The sequence below is a fragment of the Marmota flaviventris genome, chromosome 6 (assembly GCF_047511675.1).
Source record: "Marmota flaviventris isolate mMarFla1 chromosome 6, mMarFla1.hap1, whole genome shotgun sequence".
NCBI classification, from domain to species: Eukaryota; Metazoa; Chordata; class Mammalia; order Rodentia; family Sciuridae; genus Marmota; species Marmota flaviventris.
Genome location: NC_092503.1, coordinates 63,415,910 through 63,439,822, shown reverse-complemented (window position 1 = coordinate 63,439,822; position 23,913 = coordinate 63,415,910). Strand labels below are relative to the sequence as shown.

General features: G+C 34.3%; 1 protein-coding gene across 3 annotated transcripts in view; it reads right to left on the bottom strand.

The window, feature by feature from the left end:
- Fbxl4 (F-box and leucine rich repeat protein 4) overlaps nucleotides 1-23,913 on the bottom strand; it is a 97,048-nt gene that overhangs the window by 30,542 nt on the left and 42,593 nt on the right. For all 3 annotated transcript variants that reach the window (XM_071613194.1, XM_071613193.1, XM_071613195.1), the window contains exon 6: nucleotides 19,119-19,332. In XM_071613194.1, coding sequence (XP_071469295.1) covers nucleotides 19,119-19,332 — 214 coding nt within the window. The remainder of the gene's footprint in view (nucleotides 1-19,118; nucleotides 19,333-23,913) is intronic.

Below are 23,913 nucleotides of genomic sequence, written 5' to 3'. Positions count from 1 at the left end.
AACAGGCAGGTGGACCAATGGTACAGAATAGAGGACACAGAGACCAATCCACAAAATTACAACTTTCTTATATTTGATAAAGGCACTAAAAGCATGCAATGGAGAAAGGATAGCATCTTCAACAAATGGTGCTGGGAAAACTGGAAATCCATATGTAACAAAATGAAGCTGAACCCCTTTCTCTCGCCATGCACAAAAGTTAATTCAAAATGGATCAAGGAGCTAGATATCAAATCAGAGACTCTGCACCTGATAGAAGAAAAAGTTGGCTCCGATCTACACATTGTGGGGTCGGGCTCCAAATTCCTTAATAGGACGCCCATAGCCCAAGAGTTAAATACAAGAATAAACAAATGGGACTTACTTAAACTAAAAAGTTTTTTCTCAGCAAGAGAAACAATAAGAGAGGTAAATAGGGAACCTATACCCTGGGAACAAATTTTTACTTCTCACACTTCAGATAGAGCCCTAATATCCAGAATATACAAAGAACTCAAAAAATTAGACAATAAGATAACAAACAACCCTATCAACAAATGGGCCAAGGACCTGAACAGACACTTCTCAGAGGAGGACATACAATCAATCAACAAGTACATGAAAAAATGCTCACCATCTCTAGCAGTCAGAGAAATGCAAATCAAAACCACCCTAAGATACCATCTCACTCCAGTAAGATTGGCAGCCATTATGAAGTCAAGCAACAATAAGTGCTGGCGAGGATGTGGGGAAAAGGGTACACTTGTACATTGCTGGTGGAACTGCAAATTGGTGCGGCCAATATGGAAAGCAGTATGGAGATTCCTAGGAAAGCTGGGAATGGAACCACCATTTGACCCAGCTATCGCCCTTCTCGGTCTATTCCCTGAGGACCTTAAAAGAGCATACTATAGGGATACTGCCACATCAATGATCATGGCAGCACAATTCACAATAGCTAGACTTTGGAATCAACCTAGATGCCCTTCAATAGATGAATGGATTAAAAAACTGTGGCATCTATACACAATGGAGTATTATGCAGCACTAAAAAATGACAAAATTATGGATTTTTCAGGGAAATGGATGGCATTAGAGAAGATTATGCTAAGTGAAGCTAGCCAACCCTTAAAAAACAAATGCCAAATGTCTTCTTTGCTATAAAGAGAGCAACTAAGATCAGAACAGGGAATAAGAGCATGAGGAAAAGATTAACATTAAACAGAGACGAGTGGGGGGAGAGAAAGGGAGAGAAAAGGGAAACTATGGAAATGGAAGGAGACCCTCATTGTTACACAAAATTGCATATAAGAGTTTGTGAGGGGAAAGGGGGAAAAAAAAACAAGGGAGAGAATTAAACAACAGCAGATGGGGTAGAGAGGGAAGATGAGAGGGAAGGGGAGGGGGGATAGTAGGGGATAGGAAAGGTAGCAGAATACAACAGTCATTAATATGGTATTATGTAAAAATGTGGATGAGTAACCGATGTGATTCTGCAACTTGTATTTGGGGTAAAAAATGGGAGTTCATAACCCACTTGAATCAAATGTATGGAAGATGATATGTCATGAGCTTTGTAATGTTTTGAACAACCAATAAAAAAAAATAAATGGGACACAGCAAATTTTTCTGCACAGCAAAGAAAACAATTAGGACTGTGAGGAGAGGACCCACAGAATTGGAGAAAATCTTTGCTAGCTATTTTTCTGACAGAGGATTAATATCTAGAATATATAAAGAGCTCAAAAACCTTTACACTATAAAAGAAAATAACCCAATTAATAAATAGACAAATGAACTAAACAGACACTTCTCAAAAGAAGAAGAAATACAAATGGTCGACAAATACATGAAAAAAATGTCCAATATCATTAGCAACTAGGGAAATACAAATTAAAACTACACAGAGATTTCATCTCTCACCAGTCAGAATGACAGACATCAAGAATACAAACAGACACCTTAGCCCAGGCCCCAGCCCAGGCCCCAGCCCAGGACCACCCCTGCCACCTGTGAGGAAGCTCAGGCCAAGGTCAGGCCCAGGTCCGCCCCAACGACCAGCAGACCCATGCCGAAGCTTAGGTCTCAGACCAGGACTGCCCCCACTGACCCGCAGACCCACTCTGGAGCCTAGGCCCCAGCCCAGGATCACCCCTGCCACCCATGTGGGGGCCCAGGCCCAGGGTAGGTCCGGGTCTGCCCTCCAGCCCACCTGGGAGCCCAGGCCTAACCCACCTTCATTTTGGGACACTGTAGCCACCGCCATAGCCCTCCCACGCAATAGCCTCCACCTTGAAACAACAGACAGGGCCTAGAAGCAGCTGCATCTCGGAACAGTCATCCCAAAGCCAGGGTAAGGCCCACCCTTTCAGCCTCATCTCTTAAAGAGGTTACATCCATCCTGGGACACTCCCACTGCTATCTCTAGTTTCCTCTGCTATTGCTGTCACCACCTTTAGTTACAATAGCCTCCACTGTGAGACACCAGCAGGGTCTGGAAGCCCAACACCAAGGGGAGTTACAGATAATCTGCATGGATACTACAAGATTATAGGGTAGAAACTGCAATGTCTCAGATCAGTACTGCAAGGAAGGAAGACACATAGACAACGTGAAAAAATAAAGGAAGAAAGTACCCCAAACAAACCAGGACACTACAATAACAGAATTCATGGACAGTGCAGTTGATGAAATATCTGAGATGTTCAGAATACACATAATTAGAATGATTTATGAGTTAAAGAATGACCTAAATGAGCAAATACAGGTAAAAATTGATAATTCCAATAAAGAAATGAGAGAGCAAATATAGGCAACCATTGATCACACCAACAAAGAGAGAAGGGAGAAAATACAGGCATATATTGATCACACAAACTAAAAGATAAGGGAACAAATGCAGGTAGCAAAAGATTACTTCAAAAAAGAGATTCTGAGAAAAAAAATCAGAAATCCTTGAAATGAAGGAAACAATAAACACCAACAGAATAGATCACTTGGAAGACAATGTCAGATAATGAAGACAAAGTATACAATCTGGACAATAAAGTTGACAACATAGTAAAGATGGTAAGAAACCATGAACAGAACATCCAAGAATTTATGGGATAGCATCGAAAGACCACATCTAAGAGTTATTGGGATAGAGGAAGGCACAGAGATTGAAACCAATGGAATGCACAATCTCTTCAATGAGATAATATCAGAAAATTTCCCAAACATGAAGAATGAATTAAAAAATTAAATACAAGAGGCTTAAAGGACACCAAATGTACAAAATTACAAAAGATCTACCCCAAGGTACATTATAATGAAAATACCTAGCATTTAGAATAAGGATAGAATCTTAAAGGCTGCAAGAGAGAGGAATCAGATCACATATAGGGGGAGACCGATTCGTATCTCAGCAGATTTCTCAGCCCAGACCCTCAAAGCCAGGAGATCCTGGAACAACATATACCAAACTCTGAAAGAAAATGGATGCTAACCAAGAATCTTATATCCACCAAAATTAAGTTTCAGATTTGATGATGAAATAAAACATTTCATGATAAACAAAATTTAGAATTTACAGTGAGAAAGTGTGCACTACAGAGTATCCTAAGCAAAATATTCCAGGAGAAGGAAATGAAAAACAACAATGAAAATCAGCAAAGGGAGGAACTACACTAAAGGAAAGGCCAATCAAAGGAGAAACCAAGTCAAGTTAATAACCAAAAATAAACCAAAATGTCTGGGAATACAAATCATTTTTCAATAATAACCCTGAAAGTTAATGGCCTAAATTCATCAATTAAAAGACATAGACTGACAAACTGGAATAAGGAAAAAAAAAAAAAAGACCCAACAATATGTTGCCTTCAAGAGACTCATCTCACAGGAAAACATATCCACAGACAGAAGGTGAAAGGGTGGGAAAAAACGTACCACCCACATGGGCCACATAAACAAGCAGGGGTTTCTATCCTCGTATCAGATAAAGTGGACTTCAAACCAAAGCTAGTGAAAACGGATAAAGAAGGACATATCATACTGCTTAAGAGATTCATACATCAACAAGATGTAACAATCATAAGTATCTATGTCCCAAGCAATCTATGCGTGTCAAACAAACTCTTCTCAAACACAAGAACCAAATGGACCACAACACAATAATACTGGGTGACTTTAATATACCTCTCTCACCACTGGATAGATCTTCCAAACACAAACTAAACAAAGGATCTACAGAACTCAATGATACAATCAATAATTTGGACTTCATATATATATATATATATATATATATATATATATATATATATATATATATATATATAAAAAATATTCCTTCCATTAACAAGTGAATATGCTTTCTTCTCAGCAGCACATGGATAATTCTCCAAAACAGATCATATGTTATGCCACAAAGCAAGTATTATTAGCAAATACAAAAAAATAGAGATACTACCATGAATTCTACCAGACCATAATGGAATGAAATTATAAATCAATGATAAAATTTAAAAGAAAAGCTACTCTAACACCTGGAGACTAAACAACATACTATTGAATGACACATGGATAATAGAAGACATCAGAGAGGAGATAAAAAAAAAAATTCTTAGCGGTAAATGAGAACACAAATACAACTTATCAAAATTTCTGGGACACTTATGAAGGCAGTGCTAAGAGGACAGTGCATTGAATGGAGTTCATTCATTAAAAGAAGAAAAGTCAAAGCCCCAGAAAAAGAAGAACAAACCAACACAAAAGTAGTTGAAGGCAGGAAATAATTAAAATCAGGGCAGAAATCTATGAAATTGAAACTAAAAAAATAATTCAAAAAATTGGCAAAACAAAAAGCTAATTCTTTGAATAAACAAATAAAATCGACAAACCCTTAGCCACTGCAATAAAAGAGGAAAGAGAAAACTCAAATTACTAAAATTTGTGATGAAAAAAAGGAAATATCACAGCAGACACTATTGAAATACAGAAGACAATTAGAAATGATTTTGAAAATTTATACTCCATTAAAATAGAAAACCTCCTCATACATTGCTGGTGGGGCTGCAAATTGGTGCAGCCAATATGGAAAGAAGTATGGGGATTCCTTGGAAAACTGGGAATGGAATCACCATTTGACCCAGCTACCCCTCTCTTCAGTCTATATCCAAAGGACTTAAAAACAGCATACTACAGGGACACAACCACATCAATGTTTATAGCAGCACAATTCACAATAGCTAAACTGTGAAACCAACCTAAATGCCCTTCAGTAGATGAATGGATAAGAAAAAAATGTAGCATATATACACAATGGAATATTACTCAGCAATAAAAGAGAATAAAATCATGGCATTTGCAAGTAAATGGATGCAGTTGGAGAAGATAATACTAAGTGAAGTTAGCCAATCCCCCAAAACAAATGGCAAATGTTTTCTCTAATAAAGGTGACTGACTCATAGTGGGGTAGGGAGAGGGAGCATGGGAGGAATAGATGAACTCTAGATAAGGCAGAGGGGTGGGAGGGGAAGAAAGGGACAGAGGGTTAGCAATGATGGTGGAATGTGATGGACATCATTATCCAAAGTACATGTATGAAGATATGAATTGGTGTGAACATACATAACATTATAGAGATATGAAAAATCGTGTTCTACATGTGTAATAAGAATTGTGATGAATTCCACTGTCAAGTATTTAAAAATTAAAAGCAATTAAAAAATAAATAATAAAATAGAAAACCTCAAAGATACCAACAAATTTCTAGAGGCATATGATTAACTCAAACTGAATCAGGAGGACATACACAATTTAAACACATCAATTTCAAGCAAGGAAATAGAAGATGCCAGCAAAAGCCTACCAACCAAGAAAAGCCCGGGACTAGATGGATTCACAACTAAGTTCTACAAGACTTACAAAGAAGAATCCACACCAATAGTTCTCAAATTATTCCATGAAATAGAAAAAAAAAAAAGAAAGAAAAGGAATGAATCCTTCCAAACTTATTCTACGAAACTAGTGTCATCCTGATACCAAAACCAGGCAGACACACATCAAAGAAAGAAAAATTTCAGAACAATATCCCTGATGAATATTGATGCAAAAATTCTCAAAAAAATTCTAGCAAAAATCACATAGAAAACACATTTAAAAAATAGTGCACCATGATCAAGTGGGGTTCATTCCAGGGATGCAAGGTAGGTTCAACATATGGAAATCAATAAATATAATTCATCACATCAATAGACTTAAAGATAAGAATTATATGATTATATAAATTGATGCAGAGAAAGTATTTGACAAAATACAGCACCCTTTCATGTTCAAAACACTAGAAAAACTTGGGACAGTAGGAATATACCTCAACATTGTAAAAGCTATCTATGCTAAACCCAAAGCCAATATCATAAATGGAGAAAAATTGGAAGCATTCCCTCTAAAAACTGGAAAAAGACAGGGATGCCCTCTTTTACCACTTCTGTTCAACATAGTCCTTGAAACTGTAGCCAGAACAATTAGAAAGAGAAAATAAATTAAAGGGATAGAAATAGGAAAAGAACTCAAACTATTAATTATTTGCTGATGACATGATTCTATACTTAGAGGATCCAAAAAAACTCCACCAGAAAACTTTTATAATTAATTAATTAATTCAGCAAAATAGCAGGATATAAAATTAATGCCCATAAATCAAATGCATTTCTATACGTCAGTGATGAATCCTCTGATAGAGAAATTAGGAAAACTACCCCCATTCACAATAGCCTCAAAAAAAGAAAAAAAAACTTGGGAATCAACTTAACACAAGAGGTGAAACACCTCTACAATGAAAACTACAGATCACTAAATAAATAAATTAAAGAAGACCTTGGAAGATGGAAAGATCTCCCATGCTCTTGGATAGGCAAAATTAATATTGTCAAAATGGCTATACTACCCAAAATGCTATACAGATTCAATGTGATTCCAATTAAAATCCCAACGTCATTCCTTATAGAAATAGAAAAAGCAATCATGAAATTCATTTGGAAAAATAAGAGACCCAGAACACCCAAAGCAATCCTTAGCAAGAAGAGTGAAGCAGGAACATCACAATACCAGACCTTAAACTATACTATAAAGCTATAGTAACAAAAATGGCATGGTATTGGCACCAAAATAGACATGTAGACAATGGTACAGAATAGAATATACAGAGACAAACCCACATAAATACTTTCATACTAGACAAAGGCACCAAAAACATACATTGGAGAAAAGATAGCCTCTTCAACAAATGATGTTGGGAGAATGAGAAATCCATATGTAGCAAAATAAAAATAAATCCCATATCTCTTGCCATACACAAAACTCAGCTTAAAGTGGATCAAGAACCTAAGAATTAGTACAGAGACTATGTGCCTAAAAGAGGAAAAAGTAGTCCCAAATCTTCATCATATAGGATTAGGCCCCAGCTTCCTTAACAATACTCCTAAAACGCAAGAAATAAAATCAAGAATTAATAAATGGGATGGACTCAAAGTAAAAAGCTTCTTCTCAGATAAAGAACAATCAATGAGGAGACAAGACAGCCTACATTTTTGGAGTAAATTTTTACCACATGCAAGTCAGATAGATCACTAATCTCCAGAATATATAAAAAAATTCAAAGAACTTAACACCAAAAAAAACCAAACAATCCAATCTATAAATGGGCTACTAAGGAGCTGAATAGATAACTTCTCAGAAGACATTCAATCAACAAATATATGAAAAAATGTTCAACATTTCTAGTAATTAGAGAAATGCAAATCTAAATTAGTCTTAAGATTTCATCTCAAACCAGTCAGAATGGCAGTTACTAAGAATACAGACAACAATAAACGTTGGCAAAAAATGTGGGGGAAAAGGTACACTCATACATTTCTGGTAGGATTACCAATTGGTGCAAACACTCTGGAAAGCAGTATGGAGATTCCTTAGAAAACTGGGAATGGAACCATCATTTCACCCAGCTATCACACCCCTTATACCCAAAGGACTTAAAATCAGCATAATATAGTAACACGGCCACATCAATGTTCATAGAAGCTCAACTCACAATAGCTAAACTATGGAAGCAATCTAGATGCCCTTCAAGTGATGAATGGGTAAAGAAACTGTGGTACATATACACAATGGAATATTACTCAACATTAAAAGAGAATAAAATTATGACATTAAGCAAGTCCCAAAAAACCAAAGACCAAATGTTCTCTCTGATAAGTGGATGCTGATCCATAATGGGTGAGGCGGGGCATGGGGAAAACAGAGGAACTTTGATTGGGCAAAGGGGAGGGATGGATGGGGAGGAGGGATGTGGGATAGAAAGATGGTGGAATGAGGTGGACATCATTACCCTAGGTACATGTATGACTGCATATATAATGTGACGCTACACTGTATACAGATAAATGAAAAGTTGTGCTGCCATGAATCAAAATGCATCCTGCTGTCATATATACCTAATTAAAATAAATAAATTAATTAAAAAAAGAATACAGTAATAATAAATGCTGGAGGGGTTATGGAGGAACACTTTTACACTGTTGGTGGGACTGTAAATTAGTACAACCACTATGAATATCAGTATGGAGGCTCCTCAAAAGACTAGGCATGGAACCACCATATGATCCAGCTATAACACTCTTGGTATTTATCCTAAAGAATTAAAGTGATCCTACTATGGTGATACATGCACACTCATGTTAATATCAACAGAATTCATAACAGCCAAACTATGGAACCAGCCTAGGTGTCCATCAACAGATAAATGGAAAAAGAAAATGTGTCATATATACACAATGGACTTTTATTCAGCCATAGGAAAAATGAAATTATGGAATTTGTAGAAAAAGGGATGGAATTGAAGACCATTGTGGTAAGTGAAATAAGTCAAACTCAGAAGGTTAATAGTCAAATGTGGAAGCTAGAAAGGAAAAAGGAAAACAAAAGTGAAGGTAGATCTCCTAAAAATCAAAGGGAAATCAGTGGAAGAAAGGGACCAAAGGGTGGGAAGCAGAGAGGGAGGGGGGAAGTTCTGGCAACTCGAATATCAAATAACAAACCCATCAATATATACAATTATAATGTGCCAATAAAAAATGTAGAAGAAAAAAAGAATCTAATATAGAGCCCTGTTCGTGGCAGAAGAGTAGAAGCAAGTGATAAAAGCACATCTCTCAGCCAAAATAATATCTTGTGCCCACAATATAGCTCCAACTATGGCTTGCACTTTAATCTAAGAGATGCAAAGTTCATATTCAGTACAGTGTAGATATTTGTATTCACCTTATTTTTCTGTAAATAAATATCTTGAATTGTGTGGAAGGGAAACACTTTCAATGACTTATTGATAAAATGTCTTCTAAAGATGTAACAAAAAGTATTATTAACAATTAATCAACTAGATAATTTGCTAGAACTACAAACACAGAGGGGGAAAAAAGCAGCTCTTATCTACTACCTAAGACAGCAAGTAAAACTTGTATTATTGAGCAGCATTTTATTCTTCACTTTGAAATGACTACAAAATAAAGTGTTCCAAAGAGGGAGAAAGATTTAAATAATAAAGCATTTAAGCAATTGCCTTCCCCCAAAAAGTACTTTATAATCAATGTATGTGGGACTTTGTTCCATATTTTACATTAACATACATTTCTAATTGTTATAACTATTTATAATCTATTTGCTTAATGTTAGAAATTGTTATTTATCTTCAATAAAGAATGCAACCATTAATTATATACCCAACATAAGGTAGGACTCCAAATTACTATTCTCTACTCTAAAACATGATTCCTAGAAAGCATATTGAAAATGGGACCTATAACAAGTTTATTTATTAGACTTAGGTTAGCTAAAATATAGACTATTGACATCACATGATCATAAATATAACTTCACTAATCACATAATACATTTCAAACATATAAGAGCAATATCTCCAAGCAATAAATTGGAATTTTATCAAAATATATTCACTAAATGAAAGTTCATAAATTTGTAATTGTGGTAGAAGTTAGAATTCTTACTAATGTCTAAAAGAAAAGATCATAAATGACATAGATTAATAAAGCTTTTTGCACATGCCTTTGAGGAGAACAAAGCAAAGTTCTCTAACCTCAATTCAAGGTGTTTTATAGCTACCCTGAATCACAGATTCAGAACTTTAGCTTTTCAGGATAAGGTCTGGATAATTTGTCAAATTCCAATAATACAGGGTATTAATAGGAATACATCTAAGTCTAAGTGTTCACGCACATATGCCTTGCCCCCGCCCCCTTGTTTCAGAACTTTTTTTTTTTAAAAATCATTGTAATAGATCTCTCCTACAACAATATAGTTGAGTACATCTTCTCTTACAAACGACTAAATGATCAACAACCCATAATGGATGATAGCACAGATTTGCAGTAGAAAGGACATATCAGTTTATACTCCAGCTGGACTCTTCAAGAACCTTACTGAATATATAAAAACAATGTTTCAATCAGAGGGGTAAGGGTTGGGCTGTTGTGGAAGCAAGAAGAGTCTAAGCCATACGTTGCTTGACACTAGTCACCTAAACAGTGCCCAGTTAAGAGAGTGTTCTGGTCCAAAGATTCTTTATCTTCTTAAAAAGCACTTCTTTCCTTTCTATTCAGATAGAGGTGTCAACCTGTTTCTGTGCCGATGCTATTAAGCACTTATGCGACTTAGGTCGCATAACTAATGCTCAATGTTTATATTCCATGGTCACCAGCAAGTCTTATAACTCTACTTTAGCTGCCCTTATGACATGCCAACAGTGAGAGAATGGGATAATTATGAGAGAATGGGCTAATTAGCCATCTCTAATAATGATGTCCTTTCCAGGTAGATTTTTATACCTGATTTCCTGTCATGACTGTGGTCACCTACTCTTCCAAGAGGTGACCTCCACTGAGTGCACTGACAGGTCAGGCCTCGTGACACTGACTAAACCACAACCTATTCACTAAGGTCACACACAACCATCACCACCAAAAGTCTCATATGTAATTCCTTAGGAACTTCTACAAGGCCAATCAGGAGAGAGAAGTACAGATATATTCTTACTTGAACACATATGCCAAGGATTCTAGTTTTATCATATGATAGTAAATAAATAGTAAATGAAACTTCAATAGTTATTAAAAATCTTGATTGCTTAAGAATGAAATAATTACTAATAACCTCTGTTTCATGTATTGTTTAGTTAAATTAATCTGAAACTGGCTGCATTTTAGATAACAGCTAATGACAGCGTCCATTAGTCTACGCAGGTAATCAAAGTAGATTCTTCCTATTAACTTCTCCTTTTGGTCTTAGTCATCAACATTAGTTCTGTTAAGTGAGAGGACATTCCTTTCATTTGCCACATGGTTTGTTCCTAATAGTTGGAGTTTGTTAGCTGCACTGACTCTGTTAAGGGAAAGGCCATCCCTGCTATTATGGTTTAGATATGAAGTGTCCCCCAAAAGTTCATGTGTGAGACAATGCAAGAAAGTTTAGAGGTGAAATGATTGCGTTATGAGAGTTTTAACCTAATCAGTACATTAATCCTCTGGAGGATTAACTGGATGGTAACTGTAGACAGGTAGGGTATGGAAGAGGTAGATCCCTGGGGATATGTCTTTGGGGTATATATTTTGTCCTTGTTGAGCAGAGCTCTTTCTTTCTGCTTCTTGGTGACCATGTCCTAACCAGCCTTCCTCTGCCACTCTTCTTCCATGATGTCCTGTCTTACTTTGGCCCTGAATGGAGTTGGCCATCTATGGACTAAGACCTCTGAAACTCTGAACCCCAAATAACCTTTTCCTTCTCTATATCATTCTTGTCAGGTCTTTTGGCCACAGCAGCAAAAAAGCTGACTAAAAGACCCGCCAGTGTACAATAATGTGTTATTTAAGTCAAATAAGAATGTGGTAAAGAGACCACAATATCTGCATGACAAGAAGCAAAATTCATGGAACCAAATCAAATCATACTCCTTTTCAAAAGATATAAGTTTATATACTAGGAAAGTCCAAGAGCTTTCATCAACAGTCAGGGTGGTAAGAATTTTTACTTTTATATAGCTCTGCTGAATAAACTGGCACAAAAAAAAGAGAAAATATGATTGTTGATAACTAACAGAAATAAAGATCAACTACTTTTGTTGTCTTATACTTCATGAAGATGAAGGCAGAGGGATCCTTGAAACTGTCGACAGCTTAGCAGACCAAGTAAACAGTTGCTGAACCATGCTTGCGGATTACTGTCATATACTAGTCCCCCACAATACCTATAATCAGTTTTTTCACTTCTTCAGATTCTTTCAATTTATGCTCTATCATTCTTGAAGTGAGGCAATCAAAACTGGATGCAGGTGTTCCATTTATAACTCCAACTTTTAAAAAAACACTCTTGGTTTTCTTGTCTGCTGCTAAGCAACAGAATGACATTCTTACTGAGCTACCTGTCATACCCCACTCTCATTCTCCAGCCCAGTTTTTTTTTTTTTTTTTTACGAACAAAGAAAAGGTAAACAAGCTCAAACTTCTAAAACTAACTCAGATTGTTTTAGATAATTCTGAAGGCTAGGAGGTCTGAGGCCAAGGTGTCAATAGAGTTGTTTTCTTCTAAGACCTCTTTTTTGGTTTGTAGGTGCCATCTTGTGCTGGTGTCTTCACATGGTCTGGCCTGTGTATGTTTGTATTCTACTCTCCTCTTCTGATACAGACACTGGTGATGTTAGAGTAGGACCCACCCCAACAACCTTGTTTTGCCTTATCTCTTTAAAGATCCTGCCTCCAAATACAGGCACATTCTGGGGCTTAGAACACTAACATATGAATTTGGGGAAGACACAATTCAGCCCATTACAGTAGCTAAGAATAGAAAAGGAGTTAATTATGCCTCTACTTATAGCGCCCTGTAGAAGTAAAGGGTCATTATGTTTTCAACTTATTTTTCAAATGGTTCAAAAATACAGTTATGCATATAGTGTGGGAATCTGGATGAAAGCATATGATAATTTTTTTTTAACTCTGAAAAAAATCTCATTTGTTTCTAAAGACTTTTCTGAAAGTGTGAAGTAAAACTTGTTTTCTTAAGTATTTAAAAGTCTATTTAATGATTTTGATTTTTATAGCCCTACTTTTGTGGGAAAAAATCCTCATGAAAGGCTAAAGTGGGGTTTTCAATCAATATTTATCATATATAATACAAATATTATGAATAGAGAAGAAAAGGACCAAAAGGGATTGAACTCAACTCATTCCAATCATTATAATACCTAACACAAATATAGTCATTTCCTTGCCATAAATAGTTGAAAAAATAAAGCATAGCTTCTTTCCTAAGTTTCTATCTTCCTATTTTTCAACCAAATTCAGTTTTTAAAAATTGCCCTATCTATCAATTCATTTCTAGTTATTCAGGGATCACACAGATCCCACATGTCAGCTTGAGGGTCATTTCTTTTACCATGGATTCCTAACACAGGTATCTTTCAGCCAAGCACAAACCTAGGGAAATACTAGTATGCATCTGGGCTTATCATCTACCCATCTATTCTGTGTGTCATTAATGTACTAGTATTCCATTTTTTACTAGGCATATGTTTATTACTTTGTACCTACTGAAATTCAAAAGAATATATGCCACTGATTCTAAAAATAGCTCATAGCTTATTCTGTAATTTTTTTTAGCTGATGTTGTAAGAAGAAATTTTTTATTTATTTGATGAAGCTATTTTTTTCTTGCAATTCTAAACACATTTGAAGAAAGAAAAAGAGCTTATGAAATAAATTAAGAAAACAATTGAACTATATTTTACCATGTTATAAGACTAAAATTTCTGAATAATCACTTATGCAGGGGCAGGCCACATCAGAATCCCAGATCTACCTACCAGTATATAATGCAGTTTTGTTCTCCTGAGGTCTTACTGAGTAATCAAGCCTGCAGTATGCGTGGATACTGCTAACCACTTAAGAATTCAACACTTAGCCAGCAACAGCACATTATCTTATGTGCCTAAATTTTTTTGAGGGTTATGTGTCCTAATGCTGCTTTCCATTATGGCATAAAATTGAGAGTACACCTATATCAATTTGCTTGAAGTAGTTCATTATGTATTGATTCTACAAACTTTCACTTAAATGTTTGTAATGCAATTTGAATAACTGTGATTTACCAGAACTACTAAACTTCAAACCAAATTTGTTAATAATAAAAATAAAAGACAAAAACTCAATTTTTCTATAGAAAATATTTCAGACTAGAAGATATTCATAAGACATAATTTAATAGTCTGTATTTTACACTAGATATATGTGTGTATGCTAGTTACAATATTATATTTCTTCACCAACTGCAAACTAGAAAAGAAACAAATTATAAAGAAAAATCACTGTTTTTGATGGAGGCAGCCAGGCCATTAGAATAGCTATTTTTCCTTACATCATCTTACAATGATAACTATATCATTGACGCCACTAGACCTGTTCGAATCCTGTTTTGTGGCTCTTGGCAATATATTAACCTTTTGGGATCTTAATTTGATTATCTTAAGATGGGAATACAACCTATTCTCATTGGACTGGTGTAAAGAATTAAATAATGCAAAATGTCTAGAACAGCAAACAGAATATATTAAATTTCCCCAAACTTTGGAAGTAAAACTCAGGTCTACAAAATCATCCAAATCTTATTAATTATACATATAGATTGCTTAAATCTTACAAAATGACATAGGTGTACTCTATTTATTAATATAAATAGGCACATGAAGTGTAAATCTTATAGCATACACTTGACCTCTCTGAGGTTAATGTATTAGAGTCAATATTTTGTAATATTAATTTTTGCTAATTTTTTGTTTTTGTAGGGTTTAGAGAAATTAATAAAAGCAGCACTGGATAATTTCCAGTCCTTTAAAAACAAAATAATCTTTCCTAGAAAGTTCAAATTCGTATTTTCTTTTTCTCCTTATATATTTCCTTAGAGCAAGCAGAAACATCTGAAATCAGGTGCTGCTCATTCTTTTCAAAACAGAGCCAATGCCTATGTAGAAGGTTTTGAGAAAGACCAGTCTCCTAAATCTTGTCTTCTCATTCATTGTTTGTACCCATTAAGCAACGTTATGAAGTTGAGGATTCAAGGGAATGTGGATATAAGGGAGAAGTGTTTTTTGTTTGTTTGTTTTGTTTTGTTTTGAAGCAAAGTATTTGCTTATGTGACAAGGGAGGTGTTCACAGATTGATATGAATACCAGTGCTACTATGGCTTCTGCTTGTTTTAAAAGAAATCAGCTGATTGTATTGCTTTCTCCCTTTTCCCTGTGAGTTATATGTGGAACTCTGATGTACCACCCACGATTTATGACATAACAGAAGCAAGCAAAGTACAGGGAGACAGCAGTGAATAGACTTGAGAAACATTAATAGTAAACCTGGGTAAAATTTTTTTATCAATTTTAAATTTGCCATTTTTTATTACTAAAATATCATTTTAAATTTTATTATAAGTTAACTTTAGATCAATGAAAATCAATTTTATGTTTTTTCCAACATATCAACATCAGAAAAATATATAGTATGAAATTCATTTTTATGTTATCATAGAAGATACCATATTTTAAAGAATTTGTAAGTAGTAACATAGGGTACTACCTAATTTTATTTAATGCATACATACCATGACTTTACATCTACATTTAAGTAATTGAGGGAGCTAGAATTAATGGTATCTAGCCTTAGGATACATGTACAAATTTCTACTCTTGAGATATGAAATTTTCTCATCATCATAAATCACACTTTAAAAAACTGGGGTCATATTCTATCAGTCTTTTGAGGTGAATTAAGAAAACTGTACACTATTTCATGATTCTCTACATCATGTTAATATGTAACATTTCAAAAGCATCTCACGGGATAATATTTTCACAAATCATCACAAATGTATGATGCCTAGTAAGTTTGGTTTTTCTTCTTAAAGGCTCATTCAATAATTATTTATTCTTAAAGTTGAACATTCAGAAAAGTTTTGAATAAGGTATTATTTTGCTCAGAGGATATCAGCCTATATAGTGTAAAGGCCAATAAAACAGTAAAGGTATGAGGCTGGGGATATAGCTCACTTGGTAGAGTGCTTGCTTTGCATGCAGAAGGCTGTGGGTTCAATAATGAGTACACTTCTAATAAAATCCTTGCTGAAAGATACATCCAGAAGAAGAAGAAAAAAAAGTAAAGGTAGCAATGAAAAACAAATATGGCATTATTTCAGAATGGACAATTCTACCTAAGAGAAAATAAATGACAAATTTTATACCCACACAAATTGTGAATCATTTCACCACAGACCAATGAAAACATGGGCTAAACCCATATTTAAAATAGCATTTTGGGACATTAGTTCTTTCATTCTACAAATTAAAAAAAAATCGGGATTGGGGACTGGAAGTCCAATTCAGGAGTAACGTGCCTGCTTCATATGCTCAAGGTCCTTGGTTCAATCCCCAGTACCAAAAAACAAAACAAAACCTGGCTGGCAATACAAGAACTGAGTGTTAACAAGGCTTAAAAACAATATATATATATATATATCTTTCATAAAATATTTTTATGAAATAAGGATGATAAAGACTACTTAATCAGAAAGTAACACCAAAAACATGTAAAAATAATAAGCTACATGAGAAACTGTCTAGTTCACTCCTGAAGTCCAAGTGTCTGAAGCAGTTCCACATACCTAACAGATACTCAAACATTTGTTGAATAAATATAAAAAAAGAAAAGACAATATTAAAGACATTCCCATTACATTAAGAATAACGCTGGCAAAACTGCTGTAACTCTATTATTCCACATTATTTGTGAAGTTCTATCTATTAGAAGTAACACTTCAAACATTGGAAAAGAAATAAAAAGCATATTAAATTCCAGATTATATACATGCATTAGAAAGTCCAAAGACATAAGTAAAAAAATTATTAGAATAATTATATGCATTAACTTAGGTAAACAGATAAAAGATTTTTTTTTTTAGAAAAACAAATTATCCTTCAGACTAACAATAACCAGTTAAAGTTAAATGAAAGGGAAAATAGCACCTGAAAATTTAACATGCAATGAACAAATTTAACCAGAAAGATTTAGGATCTAAGTGAAGACAACTACAACATGTTGTTAGATATAAAACAAGACCTACATGAACAGATGGGAAATCTTATTAGAAAGCAAAATGAAATATAATGAGTACACTTCTAATAAAATCCTTGCTAAAAGATACATCCAAAAAAAAATAAGGACACTCCCCCCACAAAAAAATGTTTGAAAATAACAAGGAAAACAATCTTCTCCTACAGATAGTAAAACATACTACAAAGCTGCCACGATAATAGTACTACTACTACTATTACCTTTATTAGTATATACTGAACTTACTATGTTCCAGGTACTACCTAAGTACATGTACATGTACATAGTGATTAAATGAGATCTGTATTTGTGGGGGTGGATAAATGGGGATCGAACTCAGAGGCACTCAACCACTGAGCCACATCCCTATCCCTATTTTGTATTTAATTTAGAGACAGGGTCTCACTGAATTGCTTAGCTCCCTGCTTTTGCTGAGGCTGGCTTTGAACTCGTGATCCTCCTGCCTCAATCTCCCAGCCTCTGGGATTACAGGCATGTGCCACTGCCCCCGGCAAGATCTATATTTTTAATATTCCCATTTTAGAGACCTAGAAACTGAAATACTGGGGCTGGGGTGGTGGCTCAGTGGTACAGCGCTTGCCTAGCATGTGTGAGGCACTGGGTTCGATTGTGAGTACCACATATAAATAATAAATTAAAAAATAAAGGTCCATTGACAACAAAAAATATTTAAAAAAAAAGAAACTGAAATACTGAGTGAGAGTGGGAAAGTCATTGATATATCATTTGGAAAAGTAATTTGATTATCTTTATTCTTTTCCTTAACAAATATTTTTGGCCAGTCTTTACCAAATCCTATTTTAGATGCTAAAAACATAGCATAAAAAAATAGATGTGGTACCTATCGTTATGTATCCTTACCATGAAGAAAAAAAATATAAGCAAGAAAACAAATATCATTTCAGAGAGTGACAGGGAAATAAAACCAGATTACATGAACAGATAATAAGGGAGATAATAAGGGAGCCTGCATTTATCAGGAACAGATAATAAGGGAGCCTGCATTTATCAGGTCCAAGAAGCCATCTTTATAGAAATATTTAATGAGCTAGAAAAACATTAAAATATTTGATAATCTAACAAAATTCTTGGAACATGTAATAACATTTGAGGACTAGAAAGCAGGCTAACATGTCTGTTTTATAGGAAACAAGTATATAATAGAAAATGTATGTTTACAACAGGGGCCTACACACACACTCTAATCCACAATACCATTTTTAGGACTCCATCCTACAGCAATAACAGCATGCATACATAAACTATGTTCAGAATAATGTTGTTGCTAGATATTTTGTAAGAGAAAAATTACTAGGAAAAACTCAATATTGATCATTTTGAGGATGCTAACTAGATTATGGTATGACTTACAGTACTGAGTTAATGAAAAGAACTGGACAGTACATGTTCTAACCTGGAAAGATGTCCTAGAAATAATATATAAAAAACGGTAGTAGACTACTATATATGACATGAACCTACTATTTTTTAAATGAGCCTCATGAACTATGCCATCAGGAATTTACACCCTTAAGTCTGGGCCTGGATAAATTCCTCTTTGCTTCCTCCCCTCTGATAGATGTTCTCTTAAACACTATCCTCCCACCATTTTCTCTAATTCATTCCCTGCCAATATGTCAATGTACCTTAGCCCACTGTTTGTTTCTTTATCTGGGAACACAAAGAGCACAGCACCATAAACATTTTAAGAGTTAACAGAAAAAGAACATTTCTTTACAATTTAGAAACATAATAGATTCTAACACTGAAATGACTGAAATAGCTCTAATGATTTTAGAGTAATCACATAGCATACTAACCTTTATTAAAAAATCAGAGATCATAATAATATGAACAAATAAAGGAAAACAAATATTCAGTTGGTTATTGCACAAGGAAAGATAAATGAGTTATTCTTACCTCTACTTTTGTTCGATAGAGAACAAGTCGTTTAAGGCTGCATAACTTGGCAATGTGGTTGAATGCTTGAGGTGGTAATTTATCACAGGATGAGAGATTTAAATCTTGTAGATCTGGACACATCTCAGAAATAACCTCCAAGCAAGTTTCATTAAGGAAATGGCTGCAAGATAATTCAAGGCGTACTAATTCAGATCCACAAACCTTCAGAAACCTGTAAAAACAATATTCCACATGAATTTCATAAAATTAAAAGATTTTTTATAAGGACTTGGGACTTATATTAATTCTAAGGAGAAATGCTTAGAAAAATGAATTTATATTATGAAAAACATAAGACATCTTTCACTTAAATTCTCATTCACTGCATGCTAAAATGTGCATGGTTAGGTTAAAATAAATCAACCTGAGAAGACAAAATGGATTCCCATCATGTAAAAAGTCAGCTAATGCTAGGTGGAAAATTTAAAAAGCAGAGGATATATTTCTCCTACTTACCTATAATGCACAACTGAGTTGGTAAAGATTAAAAGGAAAAAAAAAAACCTCTAAACTCTTGGAAGATATTTCCCCAGTAACAATACTCAGAACTGGGTAGGTAATATATTTGGAACACTGCACATGAAATGACACCTTCAATTAAATGACCTCAAAACAATCAGAAAAGCCTCCTTTCAACTCAGAAAATTTCTAGGTTTGTTTAAGTGCACAGTTGTGATATGTTTCTTGTAGCTCTAACTATTTAGTAACTAAACTACTCAGAAATAATCCAAGGTGACAGAAAATGCTTTATCAGAGTAGGTCACAATTTTATATTAGTTACATTACAGATGGGGAGAAAACAGTCCTGTCCATAACCACCATCTGTTAGAAACCTAAAACTAAAATGAATCTAGGAGCATTTGAATGTATGGAACTTTATCAAATAAGCAAATTGAACCAATTATTCTTGTTCAGTTCTCTTGACATAATCTTGTCCATCAGTGTCACATCAACAATATTACTACTATTAATTTATGCCACATCTTTTTTTTCCTAAATGATTTAAGAAGCTGATAAAGGAACATACAAAATAAAACTGAACCAAATTGAATCACTTGTGTAAATAAAGAAACAATACTTTAGTAGAAGTTAAAAATAGGGATTTTTTTTTACACTGTTCTACTACTTTCTAGCAGTGACATGAGAAAAGGCATTCTTTCAAATCTCACATTTCCTTAGCTGTGAAAGGAAGACTTGAACAACACTTACTACATTGCCCCATGGTTTCGATCATCAAATAATATGTGAAAGCAATTTTTAAAGGTCAAAGCACCCCACAAATATTAAAATGTCAGTTAAATATTGGTTAGCTCATATTTAAACAACAGAATTCAGTTGCATCAGATTTATTTTAAATATTGCAAATAACCCAGTTTTCATAGATATTATGCTTGAATACCCATTTACTTTTAATCCATTGCAGTCTGTGTTCTGCTCTCCCTAAATTTACCCTTTCCTTTTAATTGCTAAATTCAGTGCCCTCTCTTATCAGTATTTGTATTATGTGATTTATTTCTGACATTTCATACAATTGCCCCACTACTCCCTTAAACCTCTGATGCTCCTCCTGTGAATTCTTCTCCTGGATCTCTTCCAACAGGTCTTCCTATTATTACCTGTGCTGGTTATTTGTTAAACTGCAGTCTGCATAAAGCATTTCCATTCATTCAGCAAGCAGATAGTGAGTTTCCACTGTGCCCCAGACAGTAGCCTAGGCACTGGGGAGATAGCCCAGTCCCTCTCACACAGCCTACTTACATTTTAGTGACAGAAGGAAAATAGACACAAATAAAATAAACAATATATTAAAGACTGAAAAGCAATAAGGAGCAAATAAATGCAGGGAAGGTCAACAGGAAGTTTGATTAGAGAAGCTTCAATGAGAGGGTGAGCAAAGCAGATGTCTGGAGGAAGAGCAGAAGGAAGGTGAAGGTTTAAAGGGCAAATACACTGGTTTGAAGACAAGAACAAAGAAGAATAAGGAAGCTGATACAGGAGGCACACAGTGAGGGGGAAATAAGTAGATAAGAGAGATGAGGTACCACGTCATTATAAAGACTTCAGCTTTTATTTTGAGAGAAATGGAATTCCTAATCTTTAGAGGTTTTGAGCAGAGGAGTGTCACCACTTCCTTGTGTTTTACCAGAATCCTTATGGTTTTTGTGTTTTACCAGAATCCTTATGGTTTTTGTGTTATGAGATTGAGAGGAAAGCAGGCAGAAAGGGGGGACCATTTCAATATTCAGGAAAGAGAGGAGAGCACACAAGATCCAGGTGCTATTAACAAACATGGTGATAAACACTCAGTATTTTTCCTTTAATAAGGTCAAGGTATACCCAAGAAATAGGATAAAATTAACATGTTTACCTTACGTTGAGTAAGGTAACAAGTAGTTATTGGGAGCTTTTTATTATTTAAAAGTTAGAAATCCAAAAACAGATATAGCATTTCAGAGAATTAAAAAATATCCTATTTGATAATTCTAAAACTATTCACAAATTACAAAAGTTAAATATGTCTATTAATTCCCTTAGAATTAAAAGCTTTAAGGCATCTTATTTCCTATGGTCTTCTTTATTGGCAAAGTACTTTGATCTGCATTTCTGTTTCATATTTAACTTAGAATGACTTGGAGACTTGACATTCCTTCTCTTTTTCCTTTAATTATTGAACCTTTCTCTTCCAAAGTATTTTGAGTGCTATAAATCCAATCACCAGAAAGCCAACTTTCAAGTTGACTTAATGAATGATACAATGTAAAAGCAAAATAAGGACAATGACCATATTTATACTTGTCTTCTGAATTTTTTTTTTCACTCTCAATACTCTTAAATTGTATACCTCCACTATGAGAAGATTATTTGGTCAATATACCCATATTCTCTTTTCCTTACAGGATCTCTTACAAGATCTTTTCTACTTGCCTTTTCATGATACCTCCATTCTAAAATGGCAGAAGCAACAGTAAGCTCAATTCACTGAACAATTTCTTTCCTTAATGTTCCTCATGGAAATTTTATTTTAATGCAGAGTTCTATGTATGCTTTTGTCTTGGTGAATTATTTACTCATCTCAACTATGACATGGGTCACTTGAAAGGAGAACTACAGCTTCATTATTCTTACAGCTATTCATTCTACATTGTGAATTCTTAAAAGTATTTTTTTAAATTGAAGGTTTTATGAGGACACCTAAGTTCAGATAAACAAATTTGAACTACGTCTCCTGCTATGAGAAAAGGAGTCTCTGGAGGATAAAGTAAATTGCTTATCCTTATGAGGTGAATTAATTTGTCCAGAAGAATACAAGTACATGAGAAGTAATTTACTAAATGGTAACTTGCACCCTAAAATAATTAACATCCCATGAATGAATAATTTAATCTGAGTTTACTCATCACAAAATAAAAGGCACTAATCCTCACAACCTGTCTGAAGTATGGAGGTAAGGGAGAATTAGATAAAAATATCCATGGCTTCTAATTCCTAATCTTAGGTATTGTTAGTTGAACCTCACTCAGTTCTATAAAACAGTATATTTAAAATAATTTTGATTCCAAATAACTTAGAACATTATTTAATATATCTGGCTCAAAATAAAGTCATTAAAAACAAAACTTCTTGCTTAACTGATTATGGTGCTATCCAGTAATGGTAGAAACAGTGGAAAAGAAATTGTTTCTACTGTCTAGGAGCTGACAATCTAAAAGAGGAACCTTGTATAAAATATAGGCAGGCAACTAAATAAATATATGAATGAGTAATAAGTCCTTTATATTACAAAACTATAATTCTGTGTGTGAAAAATCTAAAAAGTTCTTGATTCTAGAAAGCACCCAAGAATTTTTTTTAAGAAATGAATACACACTACTTAGAATAAGTAAAGGGTTTAAAGGTAAAAACCTGCAATCACTGAGGTAAAAATCAGGGTGATTTGGCACCTATTAAAAAAAAAAAAATGGTAGTGGAAAAATGGACTTAAAACCTTTTCAACAAAATTAAGTGATGAAACTTTAAAGCACAAACTGGCAGGGAAGCAAAGTAATATTCAAGACTTTAGAGAACTGTATTATAAAAGTGGAATTACAATGGATGTAATTTTAATGAGTAATGATATTCATGAGCAGTACTCAAAGTTGCAAATCACAAATCTGTGGATGGAACGGGATTTTTAATAACTGATTAAAAGTTTTATGTTCTTGTTATTCCAATTTAACCTATTTCTCTGCTATTCTGAATAATACAAATTCATAAAAAAAAAGTTCTTTAAAATCCAGTTAAACAGTTCTAATTTGTAAAGACAAGGTTTTTAGGCACCAAAGTAACTACATCAAACTTTTTCCTAAAGACTTGCTCAAAAAGCAGCTCACCATCATCATCAGTCTCTAGTTTTAAAATGTACATTTTTTTCTTTAAAGTATTATAAATAAGTCTTCTTCACAGTAATGAGCATAAATAGGCCATACTTATTCATAGGTTATTCATTAATAATCAAACCATGAATATTTATTGTTTATTCTGGGAATGCTGCCTACAAGTTATAATGACTGTCAATTCAGTAGTCAAGTTGAGGGGCCAATAGCAATCAGCAGGCAAACCTCCAATATGCCCCCACCCTCCCCCAATTTTTTTCTCTTCCTGTTACTTTAACTTTCTTTTCTTAATGGAAACAGTGACTAGGCTTAAAAAAATGCTAGCAAAATTTATGGTTTTATTGACTAAAATACTATAGCAAAATATGGAGAATTTATAT